The sequence below is a fragment of the Macrosteles quadrilineatus genome, unplaced genomic scaffold (genome assembly GCF_028750875.1).
Source record: "Macrosteles quadrilineatus isolate MER2022 unplaced genomic scaffold, UCM_ALF_1.0 Scaffold_3__2_contigs__length_128488019, whole genome shotgun sequence".
Lineage (NCBI taxonomy): Eukaryota > Metazoa > Arthropoda > Insecta > Hemiptera > Cicadellidae > Macrosteles > Macrosteles quadrilineatus.
The window spans coordinates 66,464,914-66,490,547 of NW_026542596.1; the positions used below are offsets into that span (position 1 = coordinate 66,464,914).

Below are 25,634 nucleotides of genomic sequence, written 5' to 3' on the forward strand. Positions count from 1 at the left end.
GGGTGTTAAATAAAAACGGAAGAGAAGCTTCAACGAGTGTGAAAGATTTGCTTGGCTTTACACCTTTCATTGCTCTTCCTGTGTAAGAGACTTTTGTTCAAAACTGTCTCTGCCAGAGAATACAAATTTGGGAAATATATGTTATATTTTTGTTGCTTTCACGCTTGCAAATAGTGCATACTATACAGACAAATGCTTTGTGAAGTGCAATTTAAGCTTTCAACATTCAATATGTTTCTCAAAGTGTTTCTCGACTTGTTACGACAATGGCTCTCGTAGTTCTTTAATTTACCTCATGTTTCAGACACAATATAAAAAGATTGTAAATCAACATTAATAATTAATTAAACTTACCACTCTCTAGCTATGAAAATTTTAGGTAGAACCCTTACTCGGTCGGGTAAAATTAGACAGTCCTCCCCTTCCAACTCTATAGGAATCTATAAGGGTATTTTATCTATACTGTACCTGTTAATACTGTATAAAAACTAAAACCCTAACCAAGTGTATAAAAGGTTCACTAAACGTTCCGCCAAAGAATAACTTAATACGCTCGACCTGTGACTTTGATTAATTACATGTACCCATGTACCATGTACATCCAATGAATAAAGATAAACACTGTGCAACAAGAAATCACATAAATTTGTGTTTAAGTTTGCATTAAGTAAGCAGTAATTTATTACCCATGAAGAAATTTAATGAATCTCACGCAACAACACAAATAAACATGTGTTTTTAACAACTCATATTCGAACCACGATACAAGATCGAATCCATATTGGAACTACTTTTCCATATCGAGTATATTCCTTGTGTGTTCGAGATTGAAAAAAATCACTTCCAGTGTCGCAGTTCTCGGTATCGTTGACAGATAATCAAAATGCAGTTTGAGACTAAAATATCCTTAGAAGGCAGTAGTCAAAGGGTCCGGTCGTTCGTGTCATTTGTACTGATTATTTATTCAATTGTTTCCATTCGACTCACGTCAAGCCAGGCTGGGACTGGGTCTGATCTCTTCAAGTTACAAAGGAAGGTACGTAACTCCGGTCTAGTTTTAGAACGGTTTCTATATTTGCGACTTGAGTGTGAGTCATCCTGCACTAGTTTTGTTCGACAAACGATAGAAATACTTATTTGATTTATACTTAGTGTGCCATTTACTCATATGCATAATTTATATTTGTAATGTGATCACTATTGCTTTCCTTAGAGGAGTTCTCCAGTATAAAGAAAGTTCTCCTCCCCTGAAAACATATTTTAAAACCGTTCTGAATGTTTGTAAGTACAGCGGTATTCACACTGAAAAAATATTTTTGTTGAAATAGCCTACACAATAAAAATGGCTTAACTATTTTTTCAAGTGTGTAGTAGGCTAACAAAAAATACAAAAATATGAAACGGCCAAAAAGTTGTCACCTACAGGCTACAGCAAATAAAAACTGTTTTTCACGTTTTTTTAGACCATATTTCAATGTCATATATCTAAGAAACTATGAAACATATTGCACTGCTCATAGTCTAACTTTGAAGATAATGATCTAATCTAAATATTTAGGTAGATTTATCATGGTAGCATTAGATGTTTATAAAAAATCGTAGAGTAAACTTTAGACTTTTTTTCAAAAAGACATCAATATATATAAAATATTATGTTTACAAGCAACATATTTACCTAAAAGTCTAATTCTACCTAAATATTTAGTAAAATATCTACTAAATATACGGTGAAAATATGAACTCTCTATCTCAATTGGTTCTCAAGATATATGTCGATATTTGTCAGAAAATTTTTTGAAATTCAAACTTTCGGAAAACCACGTTTGAAAGTAAAAATGTGAAATTTCGGACATTGACGTGTATGCATAAAATGTTTTTTTTTCATACTTAGGTTAAGATATAGGTCTTAGGGTACTATATATTTTCGTTCAGTAGGTTTTAAATGACAAAATCATTCAAAAAGACTTTTTTTAAATTTTATGATTTTTCACTATTTTTAGTGGTGAATCCCCTTAATCATATACTGTATAATATAATGTGTATTAAAACCCCCGAGTTACAGCATTGCTAGATGCACTGTAGAGTAGGTAAACTCAATTGGTGATTGGCATGGTTCGAACTTGGACCTACTGGATATAAATCCTCTGTTTAAACCGATAAAGAACCCGATTATTTGTTTTTTCCACAATAATTGATACCTAATACAGTGATTAATGTTCGTGTATTGGTAATACGATTTAAAATATTGATACTGTTTTTAAACATTGTTCGCTGTACAGTAAACACTGTCCAATTTCAATATCAATACAATAAAAAAAGTTTGATAACTATTTATAAACAATGTTCGTTGTAAACACTTCCTGATTTCAATATCAATGTTATGTAGGAGTCGAAAAATGGTTATTTTCCAATACTTTCTAGTGGCTAAATAACCTAAGTGTTTATACGATAAAAAGTTGTATTTTACATAAAAAAAATATAAAGTTTATATATGTGCCTTTTATTTTTCAGCTTGAATAAAGAAAGTAAAATGGTACCATAATGTCATTTAGATTTGCAGTAGAGATTCTCAAGCGTTTTTACTTTTGACGTTTACCTATTATAATAGCCAATTTCCAAGCTATCTATTTTTAATACCTACCTCTAACACCACACAGGGCAGATAATATCTTGAAGATAATGAACGTATTGTAATCAAAATATGAATACAAAATAATTGTCATACAAATAAACACACAAAATGTATTGGTAGTCTATAATTAATAATTTAAAATTTCCTGTTAAAAAGTTTTAATCAATCTGGCGCGATCTCTAACAGACAAATATGTTAGAGACAAAGCATCAGTCTCTCCTATGTTGGCGACGTTGATTTTCTTCACACAAGTGATGTATTGCAGGACAGACCACGCACTACACACAACATGGTTCATGGGATTTACCTTCATTTCATCGTATACTTCAGAAGACCGCACGTATCCGCTGTAGTTCTCAACAATACACCGCTCAGCTTCTTCTATCTCTGTGCTGTTCTTTAGAAATCTCTGCAGTAGCAAATTGAGCTCATTTTTACTCAGTCCGTAGTACTTCAAAAGTCCGGGATAGTTGTCCAAAGCAGACTTGACCCTCGGCGAGTATGGAAGCCCCCCACGAAGTAAAGACCCTGTAATTATAACTCGACTAACGTATTTCGATTCTATAATTCGATTATACATATCGATAGTAAAATTGTAAACTGAATCTCGGCAGTCTTCTGAAACTGGTGCGTCTATAATAATGTCATAGTCGTCTACCAACACAACTAAGGGTGTTTTAAAATAGTTGTACACTATTTCAGCTAATATTGTAAACCCCTTTTCAACATCTTCTTGCTTCATGTTTTCCAGTGAAGTTTCATTGAAATACTTTTCAAAATCATCTTTACAAATGTTTGTAGCTTTCCAAATTTCGTGGTTTTGTAATAAATATTTGTGTTGTAAAAATGTTTCGAGTAAAACTATTTTATACTTTTTAAGGAGAAAGTTAAATTTTGTAACTGTTTCTAAAGGCTTGTAAGAAATGAAAATGACTGGGTGCTTTGCAAAATGTTCATCGAATAAATGTTTATATTGAAATATTTGCAATTTATTGGTTGAAAATGTTTCGTAATTAACTGAACTTTTACTACTCACTCTTCTTTCTTTTTCATCGACGTTGATTTCTAAAAACCGTTTAATCATGTCTAAGTTAGTAGATTTACCAAAGTGGGGTGCTGCAGAAATCTCTAGAAATGTTGACACTTTACTGTCCAAAAGTTCTTTTATCAATAGCGACTTATCGATGAAGAAATCACTTTTGGTCACCTCGGTAAAGTTACTAGAATCTGATGTGTAGAACTGAGCAACGCCACTTACAATGGTAGGCTCGGATGTGAGTTCATAAACAAAGTTCTGTGCGAAAAGTTCCTCTATTTCATCACAATTTGTAAACGTCACACTCACCACAAAAACTAAAACTTTTATCATAATGTGGTCTTCAGCTGGTTTTATTTTACAAGATTACTTTTGACGCGTGTAATAAAGCACAAATATGAAATTGCAGTACCTCCACTAAACGTGTCTTGTAGTAATGTATCTGAAGAAACAAACACTAATTTGTGTTGTAACATCTCAACGCCAACTGAACTCTCCAAGATGAGATAAGATCAAATTTGTGATATGTGAGTTTTACTGTGTGATTATGATTCATTACAATACGTCAATCAAATGACAATTAAATGGCGAAATGAACACATCACAATCAAAATAACACACGATATTTGTTTATAAATATTGTATATTAGTAGTGATCAATTATTGCGATTAGAAGTCCCATGCATAGAAGAAGTGTAATTTTAAATAATATCGTTGGGATTGTTAATTTTATATAGTATTTATCAAGTTTTAGGGATTATATTTAACTATTAACATTAGGTACCACATTTTCATTTTAAATCTTTATTAAAACACAATTTCCTTGTCATATAATTTCGATGCACAGAAATTTTATTAAATTTACAGTTACACACTATTGCACTTGCGATTTATAAAATCCGTTATGTAAGGCACAACGTTTTTAATTTCACTTGGTTTTGGATTTTCATACAAAACGTGATTGGAAATGGTTGCAGTATTTGTAAACAACATTTAATGTAAACATATCCAGTGAGAGCTAGAAAAAAATAATCTTTATCCAAACAGCTGTTCGTACTTCATAGATGTCGTATTCTCCAAACAGATGAGTATTTCAAAATATGACGTAGCCTATTATATTGTAAGCGGAGAAAACTTGACAAAAATTGCACAAAATTGGGGTTTTGAACGTCCGTTATTATATTTCAACAGTAGTGAGGCAATATTTTAATGGCTAAGGACACTCTCGCCAATCCAGTGAATACAAAAATTGAATGAATTCAAACTATTTGAATCCCGATCGATGCTCTTGTTTTTCAGGAGAAAGCCGCGTAAAATGCCTTCTGGGCCGTGACAGACAGAAATTGAGATAAGACTAGTTTCGGCTTGTATAAAACTATTGACTATATATACAAAACGTAAAAATAACAATATATATATAATTCTGAGCAATGAGCAGACTGAATTCTATTTTTCTTTATATACATTGTTGGGGTTATTAATTTTATGTAGTATTTATCGTGTCTTAGGGATTATATTTAACTATTAACATTGGGTACCACATTTTCAGTGAAAAATCTTTATTAAAACACAATTTCCTTGACATATAATTTCCTAAGCACCGCCAAACCTGACAACGCCCAGACTAACAAGACACTCTAAGGGAAGTTCAGATAGATTTCTTCCGGTGAAACCAGTTGGCAGATTTTATATTTCATCAGCCGACAAGAAGGATAATACGCTATAGACTGAAAACCCACCACCACCAGCGACAGCAGAAGTCAACACAAATTAAATTTTCAAATAAAAATAAACAAGGGAAAATAAAAGATTAGAAGCGGCTTGCCAGTAGAGACTAGGGAGATAACATCGGGACATAAATTTGCAGACCAACTCCTATTAAGTTGGCCGCCTAACACAGCCCGGCTCTCAGTGGTGATGGCTTATTTGTTAACAAACAGTAATGAAGGCATTCCATCGGACAGACCATGTTGTCGGGACAGTGATAAATAAATGATATTCCCTAAATCGAACCACTTTGGTGTTCGGCGAATTCGTGGGAATGTGAAAATAAGCTATAATATTATGGATAGTGTGTTGGAAGAAATTTGTTAATTTGGTTTGAATTCGAAGTATGTATAATCACTAAATGCAAACGCAAGTAAAAATTATGTATTCTAAAACTGTAATCTATTGTTTATGGAAATAAGTAAACACGCACTACAGTATAATAAAGTTTGCTGAAACTACGACTGATGATTTAGAGGCAGAGATGGGTCATATTTAACAGTTCAGAAACATAACAATTCACCAGCATTTATAAAGTTTGGGAGTACAAGAGTTATCTATAATAACAGGAATTATTATAGGACCTTGCAGATTGATGCTAGCACACAGTTTAAAACTGAACTAAGAAGCCAAAGAGCTCTCTTTGAAATCCAAAGGTCGGTCCTGTGATAATGTTTGAACTTCTTCTAGATAGTACAAAGCTCGACCAAGCTCCTCATAATGACAGGATTTTTGATGAGTTATCTTAAAAGAATATTAGGAATCTTACGTTTCATCATGCACTCACCATTCAATCATTTTAAATTAAAACACGCTCTATTGGGCATGGTTATAAATTCTTCGATCAATTATTGGAGGTTAATTTTGATACCCTGCTCTCCTATTTAACCTGCCACTCTGCAGTTTGAGAGTGCAAGTGCTCGTGATCAGAGATGCTCTAATTTGACTTGCAACTCTGCAGTTTAAGAACAAGTGCTCATGATCGGAGATGCTCCCATTTGACCTGCAACTCTGCAGTTTGAGTTTACAAATAATGCTCGTGATCGGAGATGCTTATATTTGACTTGCATCCCTGCAGTTTGAGAGTACAAATGCTCATGATTTGAGATGCTCCTATTGACCTGCAACTCTGCAGTCTGAGTGTACTTGAGTGTAGCTTGTGATCGGAGATGCTCCTATTTGACCTGCATTTCTGCAGTTTGAGAGTGCAAGTGCTCGTGATCGGAGATGCTCCCACTTGACCTGCAAATCTGCAGTCTGAGTGTACAAGTGCTTGTGATCTGAGATGCTCCTATTGACCTGCAACTCTGCAGTTTGAGATTACAAATAATGCTCGTGATCGGAGATGCTCATATTTGACCTGCAACTCTGCAGTCTGAGAGTGCAAGTGCTCGTGATCGGAGATGCTCCCATTTGACCCGCAACTCTGCAGTGCGACGGCGGTGGCGGCCAAGGTCTGGCGGCGCACCTGTCGCGGTGTTTGCCCTCTCTCCCTCTCCCACCCCTCTCACTCTCTCCGTTACTGACTTCAGTTCACGTTCACAGTTCAGTGTCAGTAGTGCGTCTAGCAGGTAGTGTCGTGCGTTCGCGCCTCTTTTCTTATTGTGTATAACCTCTTCTCCCATATTTTGGATTACATTTAGTCGCATCCTTTATTTTTGGTAAGTGGACTTTTGCACTGACATTTGTTATGCCATTGCGCTTAAATTTTTATTTCTTTTCCTGAATATTTACAGGTATTTTTGTCGTGTATTTGATTTCTTTTCGTTAGAGGAGTGGCGTCCTCTAACCGGTTGTGATGTGTTTTTATTTGAAGAGGTAGAGGAGAGTTTTATTTTGTAGGCCTATTATTTTTATTTATCGATTACTTTTGTACACGATAATAGGTACTTTATGATTCGAAGAATTGGAATACAGTACTACTGTTTATTATAATATTTTACTTTATTATTTATATGTGTAAGGGTTTGTAAATTAAGCACTGCATTCTTATGTGATTAATCTACATTTGTTATCTTTCAACTTGTCCTCTCTTGTTTCCATATCTATTCTTGTTCTACTATTATAACATATTGTTATCATTGTTGCGGAAATTGATAAACGTCACGAATTAGCCGGCGAGGAAGCTAACAATTATTTACGCGGCTTGGAGTATGTATGGTAATTAGTTTATCCATCGTTGTAATTTATGTTTTTATTAATACATTATTGACCAAGAGGTCTAACCTAACCTAACCCAACCCAACTCAATTATGTTAGAGCCTGTTTTACTTCTAATAGGTATCTGTAATTTTTTTATAATTGATTGCTCCTCAGACATAGTTAGGAACTTAAGTTTGAAACTATTATATTATGAATGAAATGAATGAATGAATGAAATGAAAACAGTGCTTTATTTTTGTTGGCATAATTTTTTTTTTGTACAGTACACTTTTAATTTAAAACTATAAATTCAATTCTGGACTAAAATCAAAAGTAAAAAGTCTGAAATCAAAATTTTTAATTAAAGCAAATTAAACTAAAGAAATAAAATAGCTGGCTCACAGCCCAATACATGTTTTAGATACATATATACTCATATACACATACATGTACATACATACATATATATACACACACACACACATATAGGCTACACACACACATAAACATACATATATAAAAAACAAATACCCCCACCAAAAAAAAAATCTTGTCAAAGTCAGTGAATTTTTCCTTGAATCTAATTCAGGAGTATGAATATTTCAAATAATTTTTATAAGTTAAATTCGATTATCAATCCCCACCTAAAATGCCAAGCTTCTTTTAAATACCCACCCAACGCGCGCCAATCCCTACCATTCATAAAACTCAAAAAATCTTCCCACTCCAATACGTGTTTAGAAAAATACTTCTTTCTTATATTATGACAACTGGCAAATTACAACACCGAACAATGTATCTTTAATCCTCTTGCTTATTAAAAAAATCCTTCGCGTTTTCTTTTCGTGTATGCGTAGGCCTACTCATAGAAACAACGAAGGGTCAGCCAACAATGCTACTCCACTTGCTAGATATTTTACCATGCAACCATGTATCTATCTACACGCTAGGCATGTGCCAAGGGACAATGTACCTTGTCAACACCTGCTGAATACGACCGTGTATGTCATAGTCGCTTGACATATCGCGTGGCTCTTTGCCTGTTGAGTAACAAAGCGTTCAACTCGGTTCGTTAAACTCTGACTAGTTGCTTGAAAAAAGCATCTTGCTAAGCTGTTTGTGTAAGTTTTGTATAAGCGTGCTTAAATAAGCCTTTGAGTTACACTAGTCTAAGTGACATATAGGTGGAAACCACATTGGCGTTATCTACAATATATTGTAAATACCATGTCGCCTCAAGCGGTTTAGTTTGCTCGAAAACAGAAAACTGCTTCATTACAAAATTAGCGATAAATCCCTAATTGCCTGTGAGTCAAGATATTATTATGTATAGTTCCTTCTGTATTATTACTGTTTTAAATTATGTTTTATTACTTTGGCCTATAGGCCTAAAGATGCCTATGAGTTGTGTCTCTCCAGTAATATAGGAAAGCATCACAAAGTCACTCAATTTATTCAAGAGTGAGAACTAATCTCACTTTTAGTATTTAATTTATGTCTCTAAAATCGAAGTAAAAATAAATAAAATAAGCGATTTTAGGTTGCCACGCTTCACCAGGTCAGGTCATATTGCCAACCCCTTGAGTTTTTAAGCAAAAAACTCCTTTTTAAAATAAACCCTAGAGGAATAACATTCAATCGAACAATCTGTCTGTATCACTTTTGTTACATGTTTAAAGGCTAATTTCTTCGCATAATTTTTGTTCTGGGGATCAGCAGGTAGATTTCGGGGCCGGCCGAAACATTGCTTTTGTTCCGCGGACATCTCTCTTGTTCCGCGAGAGAGGGGGTTGTACTCTCCCTCCCCCAACTCCTCTCCTTCGCCCTCCTCCTAATTATTTCTTTCATGCGGGCTTTAAAACATTAATTTTCACCTGACAAAAATATCTGTAATTTAAATAACTTAACCTAACCCAACTTAACCTATGAAAGAAAGAATGAGGAGGAGAGAAAAGAGAGGATTTGGGGAGGGAGAGTGCAGCCCCCTCGCTCGCGGAAAAAGAGAGATGTCCTCGGAAAAAATCGATTTTTCGGCCGGCCCCGAAATATACCTGCTGACCCCCGGAACAAAAGTGATGTGAAGAAATTAGCCTTTAACCGCGGAACAAAAGCGACACATGCAACAATCCACCTAATTGTAACCGGACATAAGTCGTATAAACAGGTTTCACACTAAACCAGGATGAGTACGCAAGTAGATGTACCGTACTGTACCCGAGCTCTAGGAGCCCATATAGTTGGTACCGTAAACAATAGCCCATAGCTATGAGTACACACAGACCTCAGTCGCTCAATGTCTTTGTCTAACGGGTCTACACATTAGCCTAGATATGCGACAGGGACAAACCGTGGGCAGAGGGTAGACAAATACCTGCATATATGAAACATACAGCATTACAGCCGCGGTGAACGCACTCCACTTCATTCTGCATGTTATGGTTATGGGCTTTTGATACGAGTCATACGTTCTGTGTACTCGGGGACATTCTGGAGTACATTTAAATATCGGTGAGTGATTTGCAGTTGACAATATCAGTGAGAGAAATATATAATTTTCCTCGGAAGCAAAGCCAAAGTAAAATCTGTACAATCCTTATAAGCTAATAAAAATATCCTTCGGATCTAAAATGATTTGTATCCTAGTAGGAAAAGTAAAAAAAATAAAATAAACAAATCCAAATTGTATATTTTATGATTTAATTGAACAAAAAATTGAAATTTCTAGAAATAACTTGTTAGCAGTATACATTAACAATAAATTACAGTAATTTCGATTGTAAACTATTACTTCCGCATTTACAGTGGAGTTAGAAATAATTAATTTATTTTCTTTTATTCAAAACAATTACATAAATTATACATTTAACAGCTCTCCGCATCACTGCTTAACAGAACGCTCTTCATCAGCCGTTGTATATCAGTCATAGTTTTTGAGTGTAAACTTTGTACGTGTAACACAAAGTACATCTACATCATGAAGATATATGACTATCCTTAAAATATACGAAGAAGGAACATTATTAAAACGCCTAACTTATTTTAAAACCTGAATTCAGATTTTGATCAATAGCTTTTAATTAGTGTAGAAGTATTAATACAGTATCAGCTATTTTTCTACATTTTTTAAAGAATTTCTCTGTTTTTTTCGACGGAGATTAAATTTTGCATTACACATTAACAAAGTGGAAAAAGAAAAAAAATTTCTGAAAGCACAACAAACAACCAAGTCCATCATAAATCCAAGGATACACATACAGTATACTGAAATACAATTTATTCAACAAAAGAAATTAATTTTCTAGCTTACTGTACCTACAAAACCTCTTTATATCTTACAAATACTAAAGTACTTGCGTGATCGGCGCGACAGACGTGTAAATAAGCTTTAAGATACGATCTCGATACAAAACACGTCCAGAATAAAGAGAGGAGTGACGCCGCCTGCTTCTCCCATTGTGTGGTCGTAATTGGCTCGAATTCGAGCATTCGATGGTGCATTGTCTGCTCGACATTGAAATGTCAGTCTGCGGTGACGCCACGGTCAAGGTTGCTGATAGCTGACTTGTACAACTACCTCTCGATTGTGATTGGGTCGAAATCGAGCGATCAATTTCGGCCGATAAGGAGCTTATAAATGTTAGCTTCGCTATACCCGATGTCAGGGTCAATCTTGCAGAATTTGGCTGACTTGAGTGGCTGCCCTCAATGTTGCAATGTAGAGTTTGATTATTCGACTGTGAACTGACTTGAGCATTAAAATGCCAACAACAATCACCAATGTCACAAAATGTTAGTTGTTGGATGATGATCAAAGTTGTTAAATTCTTATTGTGATCAAAATTGAACCCTCTCCAATCACTGTACTGACATCTTAAGTGAAAGCTCGATTCCTCAGCAGAGTTTCTGTGAACTCTTTAGGATTTTAATGTGATAACTTTGAATCCGATGTTGTAATCTGTAGTTAATATGCAGTGAAAGCTCCTGTGCCGCCAGTTTGTCTGCTTTGTAGGTTATATTTGGCTCGGATTTCAACTGCTGACAATTATCTTCTGCAGTACAATGTCTGCGTGCTGACGCCAGGGTCAAGGCTACTGACTGCTGACTTATGTAACCCACCTCTCTACACAGATCGTGCTGATATGATGGACGTGGACGTGCCCTGCCTCCGTACCACGGATGCGGTTGAAATCTCAAAAGACACAAGCGCCTTTGTTTTCAGAGCTTGACTAAATATTCGTAAAACTACATATAATCTTCTAAGCCTTTGGGTTCCTTAGGAGTTCCTTTTTGCGGTTTCCGATTTGTATTTTAAGTCGGTGATCCAGCCGGTAGTGCGACGAGTTGTGAAACCAAAGCAGGAATGGCTTGGGATCCGCTCCGATGTCTTGTATTAACATACTTTACATTTTATTTGCCAAAAAAGTGTCATAGATAGGTTTTACAGAAAATAAATTCACAAAAAACTCTTTTTAATCATGAAAAGCCCAGAGAATTTTGTGATTTCAAACAGTTTATCTTTTTCTACTACTTCGCTGAATTGTACTAAATAATATTGTATCCATGTAAATTAGTTAAAGAAAGGAACGATGTCTTAACAGTAGTAGTAATCCGTATTACATTGATTTCACTGTAACTTACAATTTCTTGTAAATACACTACTGCAGTTAAAAAAACTCAGTGTCAATGTTAAAACGAACGTTTTACAAATTTCACCCCAAGCAGCTTGGTCTGTTTGCATGCAATATTTGCTTGCTTGAGCAAGGTCAGTCCGAGGCATCGAGGTTTTCGTGAAAACCAAAATTACAAGAGGTCACTCCGAGTACGTGCGGCCATCATTAGTGTAATGAGCGCAAAGATTGACGTGAAATGTCAAACAGCACGTGCGAATAGCCAGAAATTGGTGCCGAGGCTAGTGTACACTTATTTTGGTAACGTGATTAAACTTTATCACAAAGGTATATTTGAGCAGAATATTAATTGTGTTTTATTGTGAGATTGTGTAGTCCGGTACTAAGCTATTTAATTCTTGTAGCTTTTAATCAGACGGGCTTGAATCGACAACCTTTCTACATTTAACATCACGTTTGATAAAGGATTCAGTGCTACACAATCAAACAACTATTTAAATGTTTATTCCAAAGAAGCTACGATACTCGGAATATATGCCCCAACTGGACTAGTCGAAGCTATTTTGTATTCGAATTGGACTTAGTTGAAAATGCCAATTTTCAAAGATGTTCAAAGCACACATTGAGTGTGCTTCTGTTAAAATCCTATTTTCTGTCCTTAATAATTTGATAATTAATGTGACATAACAGATGCTATTGTTTAAGTAAGTTGTAGTTGTCCTTTCAATGATTGATATTCGCCAGACATCAGTCTTTAAAATCAGAACACCCTGTCGGTCAATCATTTTCGCTTTTCGCTCTTAACCTGGCTACAGGTTAAAAACGTTTATTTTTTCTCTCCAATTTTCGCTTGGAATTATTATTCTTTTTAGAACTTAGGTTCAGATAAGCTCACCTATCTTTTAAACAAAAAAAAACAATGTCTTTCGGTAAAAAAAAATACCATTTTGTAATCTGAAACGAAGAACACTTGACAGAAATCCGAAACATTGAATTTCTTATATGATTCAGCTGCTGACAAGAGTAGCTCCAGAACCTTTGGTAGCAGACTCCCACCTGCCACGCAGGTAGCCTCATCTACCCTTGCAATGGTCGGTCCCAGGTCTAGTCTAGCAGCCACCTGCGAGGGTGAGGCTCTAGATGAGACGGTCACGATCTCCCTTCAACCATAAACATAAATCTGATGAATAGACCCATTCTACAGGTCCTTCCAGAACTCATCTCCTGAGCTCCTTAGGAGTATTTTTTACAACGCATTCCTAATAAAATCTAGCCAAGGTTTTATACACGAGCAACCTAGGCGGAAGCCTTGATAGTATAAAAGATTTATTGCAATTTCATTCATAAGATGCTCTCTCTAGTAACATTTGCAGGAAGTAAATCACAGAGCAAAGTTATCTTGAAGTTTGTAAATATTCTAGAAGACTGCCAAACGTGTATTATTGGTATTATGAAAATACTGTATTGCAGTGCAATTTTGTTTTGTGTAAACTCGCCAACTTCCTCACCAGAAGACCCAACTCAGCAAGTTTTCGCCTCTTTATTTACTATTTACATTATCCTTTAAGAAACCTGGACATAATGTTATATTGACATGAACTGTGTATATATACGTGTACCACGTGACCGCCCATCTCACCTGGATGTCAGGTGCACCAGTGACGTAACATCTATCAGCTGATCATCAGCTGACTACAGTGTCCCAGATCTCCCGTATCGTATCCCGAGTGAGCTCCAGATATACATACCACGTGACCACCTATCTCACCTGTATGTCAGGTGCACCAGTGACGTAACATCTATCAGCTGATCATCTGCTGACTACAGTGTTCCAGATCTCCTGTATAGTATCCCGAGTGTGCTCCAGTTATGCATACCACGTGACCACCTATCTCAACTGGATGTCAGGTGCACCAGTGACGTAACATCTATCAGCTGATCATCAGCTGACTACAGTGTCCCAGATCTCCCGTATCGTATCCCGAGTGTGCTCCAGATATACATACCACGTGACCACCTATCTCAACTGGATGTCAGGTGCACCAGTGACGTAACATCTATCAGCTGATCATCAGCTGATACAGTGTTCCAGATCTCCCGTATCGTATCCCGAGTGTGCTCCAGATATACATACCACGTGACCACCTATCTCAACTGGATGTCAGGTGCACCAGTGACGTAACATCTATCAGCTGATCATCAGCTGATACAGTGTTCCAGATCTCCCGTATCGTATCCCGAGTGTGCTCCAGATATACATACCACGTGACCACCTCTGTTACATAACCACACTCACGTCCACTGTCTCTGTCACTGGCTCTCACGACTTATAAATTTCCTGAATCTTGAAACAGCTGTGTGAAACCTCTCTCTTTCTGTTTATGTTTCATGAGATTACAGAGTTTTATTACTCAAGTAATTTACAGTGTCGATTCACTCCCGCGATTTGTGTGAATATCTTGGACATGTTGGTGGATGTGAACAGTTTTATGTGAGAACGTCAGTCTTTGTATTTTTCAACATCTTATCATTTAGTTGGTCTCACGAGCTTGTACTAGTGTGGTCTATTATTATTATTATTATACAAACAAACGTATCTTTACCATATAATGTTTCAATTATTCATGCAATTACGTCCTTTACGTCCAGGAATCACCGAGGTTAAGAAATGCAAATATACAAGTGAGTCATGGTGAAGTAGTGCACAATTTACTTACTACTATAAATTTAGATGCAAATTCAGAATATCCATACCATTTTGATTTGCACATACACTAAAGTGTTTAAGGCTTTAAATCAGATGTATGTTTGAGCCTAAAGGAGGCGCATATCGGTACTCCTCTCCTTATATTTTGTAGGAGTATTACTGTACCAACTTTAAAAAAATCTGCAATTTTATCATATTTGCTCACGTCATATACGGTTACATAAATATTTATGCTGTTGCTACATTTATACTGCTGTCACTCAAAACTGTGACGAAATAACGTGTTGTATTAGTACCAATTGACTCTACCTCGGAGTCCGCGACACAAAACCCAGACGGATGTCAAGAAGCTCCAAAGTAGGCTGAGGCAGCCTCTGACGGACCGTTACCAGCCCAGCCTGGCCTACTACAAGCCTCAGACCCGTCTGCCTACATACCACCACCACCGGCCTCCTTCAGCGCCGAAACTTACAAATCGCATCCATAAATATCGGTGATACGTCCGCGATGGAAATTTAATTACTAACGTCGATGAGTAAATGAAATGAAACGAAACTCGTCAGCAGTACATCAATAACAGGTTCACCCGGTCGCCCTTCGACTCCTGCGAATTGGAAACGTGTCATTTAATATGCTAATTTAATTAATTCACCTTATAATGTGTAAATATGCACGGTGACAAATGTGCTCTGGAATGTGGGGTATGATATAGTGAGGTCAGTTGATAAATGTCAAGTTCCAATGTATTATATTCGCAATGTATATTATATTGTAATGATTGGTTTTCATGTAGATCTAGGTTAGTTGTCAACTGATATCTAGTATGATTTTCGGACTTTTCAGCATCGAAGTCTCTGCATCAAAGGAATACAGCCCATTTTAGTCAGTAAACGTTAGACATATTGTTTAACTCCATTGTACACTCAAGTTGCAAACATTCCCTTGCACTATGCACTCGTGCGTGTGATGCCATTTAAGAATAGATAGATTCGCCTAGTACAGTATAATAGTTTCAATAAAACAGCATAACACACAGCTATCATTCAACCAATTTAATCCCCGCAGCTTTCATATATCCCTCTCGTTTAGTTACTCTTATCTGTTTCGGAGCTCAGGGGTTCATTAGCCAACAACAAAGGTTTGTTTGATTTGACAATTTGTCCTTCAGTCAAGTCACTCTCGGACAATCACTCAGTTGTCTCAAGTTCTTCACACATCAATGGAGGTCGTAGAAGATAACAAACGAATATGAATGAGTCTATTAAGGTTTGATCGGACATTGTATAACACTATAGCTAGTTCTACTGAACAGTCAATAAAGGCCAACAGATCAATAAGGGCTGAACAGTCGCTTTAAAGGTTACAAGGTGTGGATTAACGTCCGCACTAGTGAGTACTACGACTATCCGCAATACTATCCTGATAATTAGACGAATTCGTTAATATCAAGGCAAAAATGTGGTTCAGATTCCACTATAAACTGTAGGTCCCTTAGTTGAGCTATTAATTAATAGCTGTGTCTAAGGAATATGTCGGCCTTATGGCCTTAGTCACTAACAAGACTACAAGATCGCGCCACTCATCCTACACTCATCTCCATTCATACTTAGCTTAAAATACCTACTTCGTATGGTCGCCATTTAATTGAAAAGTATTAAAGTATAAAGTACATTATGCGCAAGTTACATTATGCGTTAGTTCGTAGGTTAAAACATTTAAAGTATACTGTATCATCTCAGAACGTCGCAAGCTATATGTACACAAACATAGCCAACCTAAATCCTAATTAGATTGCAGTTATGACTCAGACCAGAGCATCAGTAGATCATCACTGGGTTTTCCTACGATCTACAGTATTAGTAAAGGGAATTGTAAAATTAAAATTTCCTACTTCGTTTCTAGCATTATTCTAGAAGGCTGCGAATAGAATTAACCCACGATGATTTACCGTTTCAACCGTTCACAGTTCACGACGAACATTCGAAACCCACAACACGATTCGTGTTGGGTTTAATGAATATTTATTCCTCAGTCAATCACGACCAATCGATGCTCGGGCTGGAAAAGCGGTGCAGTATGTCATGTCTACTCAATGCTAAAACACCCACGACTTGTTTCCCCATACATTTTAACAGTGAAACTGTTTGATACCAGAAAATCAGATTGTATATAAATGAGAGATTTTTGTATACGAGAATGTGACACAGTAGTAACATGGAAATATTTCTACTTAATTACCCATAACTTAGAGAGTAGTGCCATCCAAATGCGCATTCCGATCAAAATGAGTGTAGAATGGTGTGAGATGATCTGTGTGGCGTTGTTAGTGGTTAGAATCTACTGTTTCTTTAACTAAGAGTACTAAGACCATCAAATAAAATTCTAATGATCAAGGACAGATGTGTGAGTTGCGTCCAATTTCAAATCTTCAAAAAAGCTACTGACTGTTATCATCCTTTGACTCAGGGATCAGAATCGAACTTTTATATTTTACCCAACTACCGCGACTGGCCATAAAGAGAAAAATACGTGTCTTATGTGGAGCATCCAATAATCAATAACAACCTATCAAAACAAATAAATACTATTCCTACATCCTATTTTACTGCAAACTCAGCCAGAATATCCCGTTTCATGCAATAGGTTCCGAAGAAGGAAACATAACGCGGAGCTAAATATCCACTATCCAGACCTAGACTGAAACCACTTCCCAAACATAACTGCCGATAATCGTCTACGACACGACAAATTTCTCCACATTCCGGCCAGACAGGACTTGCACCTGTACTTTCTAATATACGGTCTCCTTACATCTGTTACAAGCTTGGCAAAACTTGCACCCCATCATTTGCATGTAGAATGTTTGCATGCGATCGTAAACATCAGACCTTCCTGTGGACTTCTCAGTTGGTCAGCTAGTTTCTGTGTAGGGTTTGACATGAATGGCTGACATAATTGACACAAATCAGGGCAAACCTTGAAATGTTGACCTAATAATGTACGGGTAATGTTTATTAAAATGCCTATGTTTGGTCTTGAAAACTCTTAGGGTTGGAGAATAAATTGCTTCAGCTTGTACGTTCTATTAGTGCGACTTACAATCATTATACTGTCTACTCCTTTTATCTATGATTATACTTAGAACATTGTTTGCCTCCTTCATTTCCATTTTAACTTCCAACCTACCTTATATGTAGAATCACATATCTAAAACGGGACATGTTTGATGTAATTTACTCAAGTCAAACATTCGGACCGTTATATGATCACTTAATGGCTGCGCTCTTAATCCTAAATTGATAGTTATTTTTGCCAGTTGTAATTTGATTAATGATATCTCCTAAAGTCAGAATAACGTTCAGTAGTATAAATAAAGAGGGATTTTTTTTAGTTATCTTAGTAGGTTTTGAGTTTGAGAGCCCCTATACAAACAACTCCAAACGCAAGAGGCTTTGAGCGATCTTCGTGGATGGGGACCCTATATACCTGATACCCGTTGGCAAAACTCCTACACTCGATAACTATACGCTTTGAGATACCAAAACAAGACTTAGAATTTTCCTGATGTGGAAATTAAACTTTTACAATGAACAAAAGCTATTGTTATGTTTAAACTTTGCCAATCCTGTCATCGGACTACAAATATAACTTTGCCAGTTACCTCTTACCTAAACCGTTTAGTCACTGAACTGTTACTCAGCTAACAGGCACAGGGAAGCTATTTATGTTAATCAAGCTCTATTAATAGAGTAACCAACCTGCGGCTGGGTTTGTCAAATTATCAGTCACCTTGTCTCTTGACCATTTATCACTCGGTTATAGTTTGCGGCTTCAATGGACGATTAATCAGTGTGGTTGTCTTCGCTGGGGTCGCAGACTGGAGGCGTAGGCTACACAAACCACCCAACGCGAAGTCCCAATTTGCCTATCCTTAATTACCGCATCGATTTCAAGATAACACTTTGATTGAACCGGTTTCGAATTTCATTTGGTATCAAACTTAATGGCACTCAAGATGCGTTTCGTCTGCGTTACAGTGGCCTTCCTCGGTCAACTGAGGATATTGAAGCTATAAAGATGATTTGAATAGGTAGCATTACCATATTTGTATTACATTCAACCTTCCCCGCTGATTATTTATTGGTAAGATCAAAATATGAATGTATGATTGAAGTAAACATTGGCATCATCCTAGTCGATTAAGGACACGTTTCTGTAATGGAAACCTTCGTGGAGGCCAAGGCAAAAGACCACAGAACTACTAAATTATTTCGTTCGTAATCGTTGTATCTCATCATGCCGGTAAGGTGTAAGTACTTCATCTTATATTCATCCTTCTCTTAAATATGCCTTTAAATGCGAACTTAGATGAGTCCTCACCCCATCTCAATTGGTATTGTATTAGCACCAAGATCCTTCAGAAAGGTTATGTGGTTGAATCTTTATTTATTGATACAATTTTGGTCAAGTCAGAAAGTACAAAGACCATACTGAGAACGCCTTATTTGAATTTCAACATCGTCATAGGCTATTCGAAGTGAAGCTATTTCAAACTACCGTCATTAAGAAGATTTACTATGTCAACGAGCAAAACCTAGAAGAAATTGAAGATGTCCTCCTTCATTAACCAGGGGAAAGGATGCTGACAGCATTAGATAACTTCTTGCTGATGTCTCCATCCCCTGGACAAAAACATGTGATGGAACCTCTATTGTCAACGTCGCCGTCGCCGAGAATTCTCCACGCATTCCTCAAAGATCCTCGGTCTGTAGTCTCATCTCTGGGGCCTGGCGAACTCATTTATCTCATGGTTTGACAGCCGGGGATCTCTGATTACCTGACCTCCCATCTTCACTGATTGCTCGCCCAGCTTTGCAAATTATGATTGCCTTTTTGAGGGAGGTGTGTTTTGATTGCGCAAAATAACCTAGACAATTTGTGTGGTTGAATACAGATTCAGGGCCCTTCGAAAGTGTTTAAAAGTCGAAAAACATGTTTATTATGAAGTAGCAAATGCTGCAGAGGTATAGTAGTAAGTAAATACACGGATAGTAGTAAGATTAAATAACTTAGCTCTAATATATATGTAGCCATTATGTTGGACACAATACTAGCATAACCACACTTCTACTTTCTGTACATGCTCTAGTAGATTCCACAAAAACCGCTGGTTAGCTATATCTGAATCTGACATGACGTAGTGCAACATTTGAGTTAAAGTAATGTTTAGTCATCAAATGATTTGTCAACTCTGAAGTCTGGGATCTAAATATCCAAATTTCTATAACTTGACATGTCTTGCTCATGACATCATGGTTTTGGTTTGAGTCGGCGTCGATATTGAATTCACCACAAAAACACCCACAACCGTCTTTATAGATAAAATAGCCAACTAGTTTCTTCCTAAGCCCTTAAACATGTCGCGATAACAATCTAAAAGTCCGGGAGATCCCCCACCAAGAAGAAGAACGCCGCGTACTTGGTATTGGTGACAAATCAGGACGCACGTTTCCGTTTTCCATCCAAACGAGCAGTTTACTGTCCACGGCCATACGTATCCATTCGCTGCACAAGATCCGACCGTAACTCCTTATTAGCTGTAGGACGTTGGACCAAACCAACTAATCCTCTAATACCCAACTCGCTCACGTGCCGCGCTTCTGCTAATGGCCTATCTTGTTAGTTGGCGCATAAAAGTGGAAAAACTTCACCTATTATTGCTTTCACACTTTTTTGTAGTTTTTGTTTTTGCTGGTGTTAGGTTGGTCCAGTTCAGGTGTGGGGATCAGTCTGACACGGGGATTAAAATGCTACTACATGTAGCAAACATAGAGTATGGTAGAATATTTTAGGTTTTTACATAAAACTATATTACAAGCTATGGTGGGTATTTTTGGAGATTCATACTTGCACTGTCATATTTATATTACTTAGTACCAATTTCAAAATAAAATTCATAACAGACCTAGAAGACCCTCCCAAAATATGGCTAGAGATTAGAGAATGTATTTATTTTAGGACTTAGTCATCGTTTCCATGATTTGACACTTTCAGAAGATCAAGAATGCGGGGAGTGATAACGCATTAACGACTCAAACAAACATTATCATAACGAGGTTCTTAATTTTCTACAAAGAGTTTTAAAATATCCAGACAGTTAGTCAACTGTAAACACTGTAACAATCTTTTATCAGGTGTTTATCGTCGTCAGCATCTATCATTTTCTACCCAACTCTTAACCGTTACTGCGATAGCTTTTTTCACCATAGAAAAAAGTTAATGTTATGATAATTACGTCTTACATTACATTACAGGCCCCCAGTCCACTTTCCCTTAATCAAACCTCCCCTAACAAATAATGTTAAAACTTCGGATTCTATAAGTATTGCATCGTGTAACGAAACTCATTTGCTTAAAATGAACGTTACTCATCTCGTAAGTAATCAATCATACCTAGCATATAAATCAATATCCTCAATAAAATGCAAAAAATGACTTGTTGAAGGTTAGCTAGATTATCAAATTGGTTTCCCGCTTATCGGTTGTGATCGTGGCGATCTTCAGTGAGCCGGCACGACTCTTGGGCCACTGTTATTTCTACAGCATTTACGTAACTTTTTACTAACCTTGATTCCTATATGTGATAAACCCTATTTAATATTACAATCTTAAAAAGCCTTCGGGAGTTTGTTTGCTTTTAGTTTTTTTCAAGTTATGCAACTTATAAAAGGTTAAAACTAATCAGTTTTGTTACCGTAACACAACAGGTTTTCTTCATTGAAAATCCTCCTTCTTGAATAAGGAAATTCCTTCAGTGGATCTAGCAAAATGCAGTTTTTTAACTACAGAAATGATCAACTGAAATTTACACATACATATTGTTTATTAGGTTCTTTACATTAAATGAATATCGTCTTTTACGATTCACAGGAATTTTGTCAAACCTGATTTATTTTTGCTTATTTATTGAAATTACTGATCCAAAAACACTAGGTTTACACGCGTTTGATTCAATAGTAGTAAAAAAACTTCTTCCCAGTTAACCACTTTTAAGTTACATATTTTAAGGGGAGATTTTTCTACAATTTCTCAATCCCATGAAATGATTAAAAGAAAAACATACTTACCATAGGTTAGAAGTCCTAAGTAGGCCTACACCAAATGAGAGCGTGGCTTACACATTACGTGAATAGCTTGTTCCTCGACAAGAAACAATTGTCGTTTGAGATTACAACGTAAAGGCGACGCTCTACAAAGCGGCACATCAAAGAAACCCAGCTCTCTCAACACAACATTGTGCTACATGCAACTACAAGCGCGTGTCTAAATATGACTACTTAATAAACACAAACCTGATCGGGCTAGGAGCGGCGGATATCTCATTAAAGGGACCTCAGTTCCATCACGTAAGCGACTGGTTTAATGCGTACAAAAACTGTTTGACCATCGGAAGCGTCCAGACCACCTAGTCGGACATACCTGCGTAGTGGTGTAAACATACGTGGAACACTCTGTTGTGTTGGCAATTGTGATTGATAGGTGGATATTGTGATAGGCTATGTGTAAAGAATTATATAATTTCTGCAGGTAAATATTAGACTAAATACTGGAGATAGTTATTGAGCTAAATGTGAATGATGTGTAATGTGGTGAAGTTCTTGTGCTAAGCAAGAGATAGATCGGGGCTTAGCACTGTTGCAAAACACTATTGGAGATAGATTAACTCTAGGATAATAATGTGACTAAGTTATAGTGGAGGGGAGTTTATTAGTAAGCTGCAAACTAAAATTTCATAATTACATAGATATTAGCACTTTAAAAATTAATAGTAGCCGGGGTGTGATTAAAAGAAAGCTATTCCAACCTTATGCTGTGACCCTTAAACAATAATGAAAAAGTTCCATCTCACCTATCGTGTGTCTCATTCAAGTACATCATCTTTGTAACACCAACTTGCTATGAGCAGCCCATATATATTCCAATACCCAGTACAAAAACATGATAAACCAGCATACAAGTAACCTTAAACCCCAGGAGCTACCAGAAGGAACTCATGACGTCCATGGCATAACAGCGCTCATTCTTTGTGAGAAAGTGAAACCAGAAGGGCAGTCAGTGACGGTTTGATGGTTTGGATGGCGGATGTTCCAAGTTGAATGTCAGTGACACAAACAGATTGGGCGTTACGGTGAGTGAGTCGGTAACACTGACTCTACTGGGGCAATAACCGCGTCACTAACGTCACCAGACCGTTACGTATCTAACTACAATGTAATTAAGGTGAAAGACTTTTTAAAATTATTTTGTGATTGCATGTCTTTAGTTTAGGTAAAAAACGTTCGTGGTTCTCATTTTGGTTATCACATATGCCTAGACATGATGGTAACAATAGTTTACATACGAGTTTGAGGTGGGTGGTTTACCACTGAAACGATTCTATGTTGCACTGACTACACTTATCAACAAAGATTTGATCCCTTATAGGATTTTAACTGTCTGGCTAAAGAATCAAGTGAGGGTCGGTTATCAAAGGTACGTAAAAATGCCACTTTTCTACACTTATTTTGGTCATGTTCGAGTTAAATTACCCCCCAGTTGCATCCCTTTCTCAATTACGTATCTAATGATAGGTATATAACCGTTCACAAACTGTTCTTAAAGTTGAAGTCGTCATTATGTTATTTGTTCTTTTTTATAGAAAAACACATATTTTTCTGGCAACTTTAGTAAATGTTACACACTGTTTTCTGTCACATTCCAAATATAATTGGTAGAAAAGGTCTGACAGAATGATTATAAAACACAATCATCTACTGTGTACACATTTTTAAACTTATCAGGCGAAACTGCAAAGCACGTTAATTTCCAGATAAGTTGTTACTCGTAGGACTTGTGTGAGAACGGTTCAGCTAAACTAATACAGATCTCAGCGGTCTGCCAATTATAACGACTCGTGAATCATTGGCTGCACGCCTTGGAACCCTAGCTGCTATATATCAATGCCGCAGTGCCTTGGAACCGTTATTGTACACCGTTCACCTATATATAGTGTCACAAGTTCAGTGCATTCCATGGTGGAAAACAAATGATTCTGTGGATGGATTGGTTTTTAACACTCTAAATGATGAGGCTGTGAATCGTTCACTGTTTTGTGAGGTAATTTTTCCAACGATGTCTGAAGAACAATTTGGTATTGTGTATTTCACAATACTGTATGTGCAAAACCAAGCATATTATTTGCCGAATAATCAAAAATAAAACTTTGCAACTATTTGTATTCTCTCAGGCGGAGAATGAACCCCTCTCTTGTTTGCCAACTCTTCAACTTAATAGGTTATTTTATAGATTTTTTCTGGGGTAATGATTGGCAAGTAAAGTTCAAGTTAGGCATCTGTCAAATTTCTATTCTGTGGATAACTTACCATAATTGAATTGGGTATGGTAAGCTAACATAATTTATATTCCGTATATCGGTACGAATCATTAAAATATCGAATGTAGTAAACATTTAATCATAACTTATCCATGTTCATAAGTCATTTTAGCAATCGTATAGTGCACATGAATGTTGTTATTCGAGTATAAAATGATAGTCCCTTTTATACATCCGACATATAAACTCAAAACACTTGAATTTAAAAGATAGTTGTCCCACAACCAGTTAAGTTTCAAATGTAACCGCCTGAAATAACAGGTTCAAACTTTCTGTATTCTATAATATGTTTTATTTACAAGCGGAATTTACAATTTAATTACCGAGGGAGGAGAAAGGCTAGATGATTTACACTTGATAATAAGTGAGCGGATTGTTTAATTTGCATGCACGCCTACGCCAAGGCCTGTTTCCTCCTTCTCCTAATTTCTGTCTTGAATTTTTCGATCTCATAAATCATTTACATATTGCTAACCCGATCTTAGTTTTAAATAATACCACACCTTTGATTATGCTACGAGTATAGTGTTTATTTTGTCATATTTTTCGAAGATTAGTCCAAACCATTATATTTAGTATAGATGAAGATTGGTAGCATAATACAATTTATTGGTATTATCAACTAGACTTGGAATCGATTCCAGGTTCACCGGCTGATGTGCAATTTTATATCTTTGTAAAGCATGACAATGTTCTAGACAAAAATCCTCTGGGCTAAATTTTGATTTTTTACAACATATCTCGGGAATTTAGTCTACATAATTTCTAGATATGGGAAATACCGTTACTTTTTTACTATTACTTTTTTCAACTCCCCAAAATCCACACGGTTCTATTGTATTTTCCCAAATGAAAACAATAGAGGTGTATTGTCCATACTGTTGTGAATTCTCGAATACAACAGTTCCGAATTCAATTACCGACTAAATTATAAACAGCTGGTGAAAACCACCACCTCAGGGAGTCTCAGTGACAATGTCACCCACAATGGTGTATTGTCCGAATAATTACTTCTGACTTTCCCTTATTACCGGAGTCTCGGCGGCAAGTGCCGGAAACCAAATTGCAATTGCTGGGTTGCTAGGATAGTTCATTAGCCTAGATAGGAAGTGTCCTTAGGCGCTGTGTGCGGGACTCTAGTTGGTCAGTAGGACTGTGGGACTCTCGGACACAAATTGTTGTCCTCTATGACTGTGGAAGTCTAGCGTTCTACGACACTGTAATGTATATCCTTATTGTGAACCTTACAGATAATAAGCACTAATTGATTGTCCAAGTACCAAAGGGGT

The 25,634-nt window shown here is 36.6% G+C and overlaps 3 protein-coding genes across 3 annotated transcripts in view; 1 reads left to right on the forward strand and 2 right to left on the reverse strand.

Moving 5' to 3' along the window:
- Positions 1-2,760: 2,760 nt before the first annotated feature.
- LOC128990741 (uncharacterized) lies at positions 2,761-3,474 on the reverse strand. The gene has a single exon (XM_054413288.1). It carries the CDS (start codon positions 3,372-3,374, stop codon positions 2,781-2,783), a length of 594 nt encoding a protein of 197 aa, XP_054269263.1. The 5' UTR covers positions 3,375-3,474; the 3' UTR covers positions 2,761-2,780.
- An 83-nt stretch (positions 3,475-3,557) lies between these two features.
- LOC128990742 (uncharacterized) lies at positions 3,558-4,099 on the reverse strand (the record flags this gene model as incomplete). The annotated part of the gene is made up of 1 exon (XM_054413289.1): positions 3,558-4,099. A coding segment is annotated over exon 1 (444 nt), but the record flags the coding sequence as incomplete, so codon positions are not given.
- A 2,885-nt stretch (positions 4,100-6,984) lies between these two features.
- Positions 6,985-25,634, forward strand: part of LOC128989693 (cadherin-99C-like) — a 131,672-nt gene continuing 113,022 nt past the window's right edge. Inside the window, exon 1 of the mRNA XM_054411691.1 lies at positions 6,985-7,096. The gene's annotated coding sequence lies outside the window, so the exon portion shown is untranslated. The remainder of the gene's footprint in view (positions 7,097-25,634) is intronic.

What these genes read in the sequence shown, in the direction of transcription:
- LOC128990741 (XM_054413288.1), bottom strand. Translation starts at nt 3,374, where the DNA reads ATGAAGCAAGAAGATGTTGAAAAGGGGTTTACAATATTAGCTGAAATA.